This window comes from Macaca mulatta, chromosome 6 (assembly GCF_049350105.2).
Source record: "Macaca mulatta isolate MMU2019108-1 chromosome 6, T2T-MMU8v2.0, whole genome shotgun sequence".
In the NCBI taxonomy this organism is placed as follows: Eukaryota; Metazoa; Chordata; class Mammalia; order Primates; family Cercopithecidae; genus Macaca; species Macaca mulatta.
In genome coordinates, this window is record NC_133411.1 from 162897959 (window position 1) to 162906447 (window position 8489).

The 8489-nt window shown below is 39.0% G+C and overlaps 1 protein-coding gene across 10 annotated transcripts in view; it reads right to left on the reverse strand.

Moving 5' to 3' along the window:
* The window catches only part of FAM114A2 (family with sequence similarity 114 member A2), a 51957-nt gene extending 43515 nt beyond the window's left edge, over positions 1 to 8442 (reverse strand). Inside the window, exons 1-5 of one of the 10 annotated variants that reach the window (XM_015141300.3) lie at positions 8389 to 8442; positions 7919 to 7965; positions 4207 to 4430; positions 3741 to 3840; positions 3235 to 3327 (exon numbers count right to left, since the gene is read on the reverse strand). In XM_015141300.3, coding sequence (XP_014996786.1) covers positions 3235 to 3327; positions 3741 to 3840; positions 4207 to 4416 — 403 coding nt within the window. In that variant the 5' untranslated portion in view covers positions 4417 to 4430; positions 7919 to 7965; positions 8389 to 8442. Of the gene's footprint in view, positions 1 to 3234; positions 3328 to 3740; positions 3841 to 4206; positions 4431 to 7823; positions 7966 to 8235 lie in introns of all 10 variants that reach the window. The other 9 variants (XM_015141296.3, XM_077937370.1, XM_077937372.1 and 6 more) reach the window with 9 other exon arrangements.
* Between the last annotated feature and the right edge of the window lie 47 nt (positions 8443 to 8489).

An 8489-nucleotide genomic window follows, 5' to 3' on the forward strand; every position in this document is an offset into this window, starting at 1 on the left:
CTTTCCAGGCCATGACAGAGGGAGGAGAAACCCAAGGAGGGCATGGCAACCAGTATGAGTGGAAGAAACGGAGACTGGAATCTGGGAATGCTGAAGCAATCGGAATTTGCAGGTCAGAAAACCACAGAGAAGGAAGCTACATAGCTAAAGAGTTCTAAGAACCCGCATAGGCATGCCCAAAGACAACTTCAGGTGTTTTTGCTTAAATACCGCACTGCTCAGGCACTGGGAGACTCCACGAGTCTGTACAAAGAACTACCACAGAGCTATAAGCTTAGCAATCCCCAGAGATCATGCTGAGAAACATCTGACTTCCAACCACCAAAGCAGAGACTTTATTAAACACCTGGGAATTAAGGTAGAGACTTCAGAAGAGTCAAGCCTTAGCAGTAAAGATAAATAGTACTTAGTTGGAGTAAAGGCCACTCTAGACTCACCCTAAACAAGCTTTATAAAAAGCCTTGGCCAGGCATGGCAGCTCACACCTGTAATCCCAGTACTTTGGGAGGCCGAGGCAGGAGAATCACTTGAGGTCAGGAGTTTGAGACCAGCCTGGCCAACATGGCAAAACCTCACCTCTACTAAAAATACTAAAATTAGCCGGGCATGGTGTCGCATGCTTGCAATCCCAGCTACTTGGGAGGCTAAGGCAGGAGAAGAGCTTGAACCCAGGAGGCAGAGGTTGCAGTGAGCTGAGATGGTACCACTGCACTACAGCCTGGGTGACAGAGTGAGACTCTGTCTCAAAAAAAAAAAAGAAAAAGAAAAAAAAGCCTTAAAAGCATCAATTTAAGTTGCAAATACCTTAAATGCCCGCTGACAAAAGGAAAGCAGAAGATAGTACCCTTTAAAGGAAGACAACAAAATCCCTAACAGATGATCAGTGACTTCCATCAGTGGCCTATACTTATCTCAAAATTCTGAAAAGATACATGTTGACTATAAGACATATCCTTGGCAGAGGAATTAACCTCCTTCCTCAGGAACTTTAGAAGATAGAAGGGGTTTAGTATCAAAAGGCAGTCCATTGTAATTTTGAAAAGTTCTCCCTGTTAAACTCTTTATTAAACTAAAACTTAACTCCATATAACTTCCACTGAGTAGTACTAGTTACTAGTTCTCTCCCAATAAACCATGAATAATAAACCTAATCTTCTTCTCCATGCTATTCTTCAGAAAAAAGACCAGTATATTCTCCCAATCTCCCTTCTCCAGATTACCAGATTCAATATCTCTTATAAGACTTTCTCTCATAAGACTTTAATTCTAGACATTTCACTATTGTGAAAGAAAATAAAACCTCAGGACCCCAAATTTACTATGCCAAAAGATAAAGTTAAGCTGAAAGCTCAGTTACACAAAAAACTGCCTTTCCTTTTGTTCCTAAGCAGAAAGGCCAGACAGAAGGCCAGATGTTTCCACAGGTAGCTACTCTACGTTTACTTTATCTCATGTAAACTGCCAATTTACTGAGCGTAAGACACATACATAATTTACTCTACCTCTGCTCTTTCCTTTTACACATAAAATGTGGATTCAGTGAACACTGACCAAAGATTCAAAAGAAGGCAACCACTTGCCCCTCTTATCTACCCTCCCCTTTCTTTTCTTCCTCTTTCCCCTACAGCCCACTCTTTCTCCTTTAAATATTGAAGTCCCCAGACCCTCTTCAAAAAGAGTATGGAAGATAGACTGTTTCTGTGGTTTGTGTTCCTTTTTCCCAGGTGTATCCTCAAACTTAGCAAAATAAACCTCTAACTTGATTGAGACCTGTCTCAGATACTTTCTGATTTATACTATCTAGCTCACTCTTTTCAGGATTCACCCAGTTTTTCAAAGTCCTTCTTAAAACATGGCCCTCTGTGGTAGGTATCTTTCAGTGTCATGAAGATGCTGTTGTTAACATATTCAAAGCCACTTCTAACCCCCTTTTTCCTTGCCTGCTAAACCCATATCCTGATCTTGAGGTTTCTGATAATGCCCACAACTCACTCTCTCAGCACCTCTTGCTGCTACATCAAGAACATGAGATCCTGTTCCAGGCAATGGCATTGGAGAAGAAACACGCTTGGGACTGCTGGAAAACATTTCCCCTCTTTAAAGAAAGAGGGATGCGTGAGGAGAAATGACACTTCCCATCTACTTCATTCCTGACTTTGAGCATGGTTGTTTTAGAACACTGTACTTGGAGCTGCAGTATTATCAGGCAACCATAAAGTAACTATACAGAAATCAACAGAGAATACTGTAGAGAAGCCAGCCCAAAACCTTGACATCATTGAGCCACTAAACTAACTCTGGAACAGCCTACTTCTAGACTCCTTAAGTAAGAAAAATACACTGACTTTCATTCACACATTCTGTTACTTGCAGCTAAAATAGTTTAACTGATGCAGGCATCACTAAGAACAGTGCCTTCAATTCACATACATAGTCCTTTGCAGCCATGTTTATGCAATGTAACTTGTCTCCTAGCCATAAGCGATCCATGGACACATGACCCAAATTTAGACTGATCTAATTCTTTTACCTAGGAACTCAGAAGTGGAAATAACTGATGCCAGAATTCAATATAAAGCTGGAGCTGAGGAAAATAAACAGCGAAAGTCAGTCTGCTTCAAGAAAAAAACAGACAGATCAACAAAAAGAAACAAGAAAGACAATAAAGCCCATGAGAGATGAATACAAACAAGGCCTTGAAAAGATTTATATTTTCTGGTCCCAGGCCCTCTAGATTTCTGGTTATAATTCTAGCCTTCATGGTTTGAGAGCAGGTTTCTGTCCGATCAAGGCCAGCCTCTAGAATTAAACTTAGTCTTCATAAAAATCTGAACACAAAAAGAATACACACCCAAAACAATACATTAAAATATTTTTCTTGTGTCACACCAGACTCAGATTCAGCTAACTCTTACTGGTCTCTCATTCAATTATGCCAAGCAAAATGCTAAGCAATTTTTATATTGTATATTCATGGCCTTATTTGTTAAATATTTACAACAATCACTTGAGATATAAAATATTCTATTTCAGATGTGGAAAGTGAAGTGAAGGGACACATAAGCGATTAAATGACATAGATGTCTAACTGGGAGCTAAAGATTCTAAATTGTTTCTCACTACAGTCCCATGATGCCCTGAGTATCAGATGTCCAATAAATACCTACTGAAAAATTAGTTCAACTGCTCCATTTCAATTCATAATTCTAGGTCTTTATGTTTCCATATACTGACCTGCTACACACTTGACTTCAGTTGAAATTTCACTGGGACTAGGGATTCCAAGGGAAGTCTCTGCCTTCTCGATGACATTTGAAATACCTTGTCCTAATGAGAAAAATAACTTTTTTTTGCTATTTGTCACCAAAACTGAAGAAACAAACCAAAATTCAAACTTGAAGATTTAAATCAAGTTGATTTAAATGATTTAAATTTAAATAAAATCATTTATGACCACAAGACATGTTATTTTGACAATATGTAACTAATCTTGGCACTATTTCCCTAAAAAAAAACCAAAGAATAAGTTCACAGTAATCATTCCTAGACTTCAATATTCTAACGAGGAAATGCTACAAACTCTAGTGGCAGTATACATCAGCCCATCATTACTAATGCATCCTCAAACTATAAAGCCTTCGAGTAAACATGGAAGGAAAAAGATTTTTAACAAAGTCATATGCAACACAGATCCATATAAAATACACACATAAAAATAACTAAATGACTGATGATCTTACCTACTGTGGCAACCGTGGCCGAGGCTGAAGAGAGTATAGACTTGCCCCAGCTCCCCCAATAACCCCACCTGGTCTGGGGTACATCTTTGGAAACATTATCCTAATTTCCCAGTAGGCAGAAAAACAAAAGGCAAAGAAAAATGAAAAAAATTAGAGGAAAATGAGAATGTACGGACAAAGTATCTAATTATTAGCCAAAAGCATGGGTGAACAAATACATATTATTTAGCTAAAAAAATGTATTGCTTGACTGGCAGATATATGCTATCAGTATGTAAGCACCATGTAGCAAAAGCAATTACTCATAAAGACATTTATAGCATGGAAAAGACTATATTTTAGGTTGTAAAGACAAAAAAATAAGAGCAATTCTAAATTGGTATTTATGCCAAATTTCTTTTAGCCCCAACACTTTTTAATCCTAGTATTTTCATAGATACCCTATTTTGTCTGTGGTCTGTGATACCTGAATAGGGAGAACTTTTGAAGTCTCAAGGTCACTGGAAGGTTTGGTCTCTGGTCTTTTCCGAGTGGAAACTACAGGTTCTGATTTGCTCTCTGGCTTGGCACCTTGGTCAACAAACTCAGAATTCTTGGCTGGCTCACAGTTTCCATCTTCAAGGATGGGGGCTGCTTCAGTTAGCAGTGGAGTCTCAATATCATCTTTATCTGACATGATTAGAACATCACCTGGTAAAATTAAAGCCCCCCACCCAAAAAAAAAAAAACCTTTTATATAGGCTTCTTTGGTATAAAGTATTTGTTTAAACTTTTTAGTTTGAGATTATCATAGATTCACATACAAGTACAAGGAATAATGCAGAGATCCCACATACCTACATCCAGTTTCCCCCAATTGTAAAACTTACACAAATATAATATCACAACCAGGAAACTGAGATCAATGCTATCCACTGATCTCATTCAGATTTCATCAGTTTTACATGCACTTATTTGTATTTAGTCCTATAAAATTTTATCACATGTAGAGCTTTGTGCGACTATCACAATCAAGATACAGAACAGTTCAATCACAAGGATTCCCTTGTGCTATCCTTTTTTAGCCATAACCACTTGCCACACTCCTTCCAACCCAAAGCAACTACTGATCGCTCTGATGGACAGGTGTTCTTCATCTCTGTAATTTTGTCATTTCAAGATGTTATATAAATGAAATCATACAGCATGTTATCTATTGAGATTGACTTTTTTCACTCAGCATAAGCCCCTCAAGATCCATTTAAGTTGTGTGTATCAATATTCCTTCCTTTTTATTTCTGGGTAGTATTCCATAGTATAGATGTATCACAGTTTACCCATTTATCCATTGAAGGATATCTGTATTGTTTCCAGTTTGGGACTATTTTAAATAAAACAGCCATGAAAGTTCATGTATAGGTTTTTGGGGGAACATAAGCTTTCATTTCTCTGGGGTAAATGACCAAGAGTACAATTGTTGAGTCATATGGTTAAGTTCATGTTTAGTTTTACAAGAAACTGCCATACGCTTTTCCAGACTAGCTACACCATTTTACATTTCCACTAGCAATGTATGAGTGATCAAGTTTTTCTGCATTCTTGCCAGCATTTGACACTGTCGCCATTTTTTAATTGAGCCACTCTGACGGTTATGTGGTGACATCTCATTGTGGATTTCAGTTGCATTTCTCTAAGACCTAATAAGGTTGAACATCTTTTCATGTGCTTATACGCCACCTGTATATCCTTGTCAGTGAAATATCTTTGTATCTTTTGCCCATTTTCTAATGAGATTTTTTTTTTTTTTTTTTACTGTTTGAGTTTTGAGAGCTCTTCATATATTCTGTATATGTGGTTTACAAATTTTTTTTTCCAGTCTGTAGCTTATCTTTTAATTGTCTTCATAGGGCCTTTCGGAGCAAGTCTTTAATTTTAATGAGGTATAATTTACCAATTTTTCCTTTTATTGATTGTCCTTAAAAATCTTTTTAGTTATTAATCATTCCTACTTCAATTTTTCCAGGACATTATGAAATTTAAGCCATCAGATGGGATTTATGTCAGATCAACTTCTGAATACCAATGTTACTCAATTCAATTCCTTCCAGATGTAGAGCTCTTTGGCAATTAAAGCCAACATACTATTAGTGTTTCTACAAAGAACAGACACTAGTTTCCAGGATAACCAAGGATTATCAGGGTAGAAAATCAATACATCTCACACATATGTACACACACGCCATAGGTATGTACTGATATATACTAAGTGCAGAATTAAGACCCAACCCATGCCATCAAAATGTTTCTAATGTATTAGAAAAGAAACGCATATTAAAACTAAGGCAGACTGGATGCAGCACTATAACTGAGGTGCTGCATTCAGTCAACACACAAAATGCTGAAACATCCCTGCCAGACCATCCAACACACAAAATGCTGAAAAAGACAGAACTCCATTAGAATCAGACAACGTAATTCATGAACAAAGTACCTGAAATAAGTCTACAGCAATGGTCACAAACTGGGAATTCGAGTGCCAAATCCAGCCCTCAGATGTTTTTATTTGGCCTGCACGGTATTTAAACTTTGCAAAAACTAGTTGCCAACATTTAAAAATCAGACCTCATATAAAAATATAGGCTTCCAACTTCTCACTTGTAAAATTGAAAGATCTAGCAACACAGGGCCCACATTCAACTTTCTAATAACCAGCTTGTGCCAAATAGCTGCTGGGCCCTTTTAGCTGGGGCAGTTGCTCTCCAGGTCCCTATAACCTCCCATGCAAATCCACTTCACTCAAATTATGCTATTATGCTACCTGATTAACCTCTGTAGGCATCTGAGTTGGCAACACCTGCCTTAAAAGAAGCATACGATTTTGACAGATGATGATGCCAATGACAGGATTCAAGGATATGGAAACAACATGTGGGTACAGCCAAAGGCCTGAGGTCTGACAGTATAGAATATGGACAGTTACAGTAGGGAGTAAGTAGTTCTTCTCCCATGGCAGGGAGAAGAACAATAGGAAGGCAAGAAGCTAGAGAAGTAGATTAAGACAACACTATGGAGTTCAGAATATATGGGTATATAATATAAACACATTATACATTTCCAAAACACACAGAGAAAAAATCCAGATACAACTACTCACTGACATACAAACCAACTTAGAAGTAGCCATTCATTCACTTGCAAACATTTTTTGCGTACCTACTACGTACCAAGTAGTACCACAGTACCTGTGGAGATAGAGAAGTAATGTAGCCATTTACTCCAAGGGCCTAATAGGAAAGACGACACAGTTTTTGCACAAAGTTCAACTAATGTTCTGTGTATATGAATAAATGTTTCCTATCTTTTCCTTATGCTCTCTCCAGGTTGCAACACATCATTATCATCATCATAAATAAATACAGTATACTATATGTAGAATATATAATATACATATTACATAAATTTATATAATTCCATGAAAGACTGGAAGGACATACTCCAAAATATATTTTTAAAGACAGGGTCTTGCTATGTTGGTCAGGTTGGTCTTGAACCCTAGGCCTGGCCTCAAGCAATCCTCCCCTGCCTCGGCCTCCCAAAGTGCTAAAATTACACAAGCGAGCCACCATGCCCGGCCAAAACAGTCCCTTTACTAAAATATTAAACACTGGTTATTTCTATTCTTTCATTTGTGCCAGATACTTGAGCTAAGCCAGAAGAGAATTTTTTACGGTGATGGCTGTTTATTTTATCATTACTATCGTTATTAGAATGACTGTACCATCTCTGTTCTCAACTCATTCATAATCTAGGAGAAAGGTAAAACAATAAAAAGGAATAAACATCAAGTACGTGGAACTGCACTATTTAGTGTTTTGTAAGTCTTCCAGGCATTGTGTAGTAAGCGTGTAGAAATAATTGTAGTTTCTTCTGCAGTTATTTTCCCAATTGGAGGAGAAAGATTCCAATAACTGGAACACTAAAAATTAAATGGCTGAGCCATATCTTTAAGAAATAAAAACGCATACGCTTACACACACACACACACAAACACACACACATATATATACATATATATATTATATACACTCCCCCCGCCCCATTTACCAAAATGGAGAGCAGTACAGCTTAGTAGCTAAAAGCACGGGCTCTGGAGTTAACTTTCTTCCTGTCCTGCAGCGATTGTGGGGAAGTCAAGTCACCTGTCTGCCTCTCCGTTTCCTCATCCGTCAAATGGGGTTCTGGGTCCCTATAAAGATTCAGTGACGCGATATGTGAGGGGTTCAGAACAGCGAACGGCACGTAACCGCCCACAGGTTGACAGCTGCTATTAGTTGGTGTGGTGGTGGTTTGTATCCTTATTATCGTTATTAATACGGCTGTCTCTAGATGAGCAAACATGCGCTCTCACTTCTTCCCACATCCAAGAATGGGTCCCAAACGAGAGATCCGGTGTAAACGTCCGCTCCCAACTAAGTTCTCAGGCGCTGACAACAAGAATTCCCTCACACAAACGTACCGCTTCAATCACTAAAGCGCTTTCACAGCCCACGACCCTGCCGCGAGATGTAAGCCGCCCACCGTCAGGTCACCGCCTCCCTCACGACTTCGGCTGCCCGGGCCCGGCCCCTGAACCTCGCACCCCTACTGCCTCGTCCAGAAAGCTCCGCACCTATCCGGCCGCCACCCTCAGAACAGCCACCGCAGCCGACTCGACGTTCCTACTGCCCCGGAAGTGCTCCTTCAGCGCAGAGGCGGGCCGGGCTGTCCGAG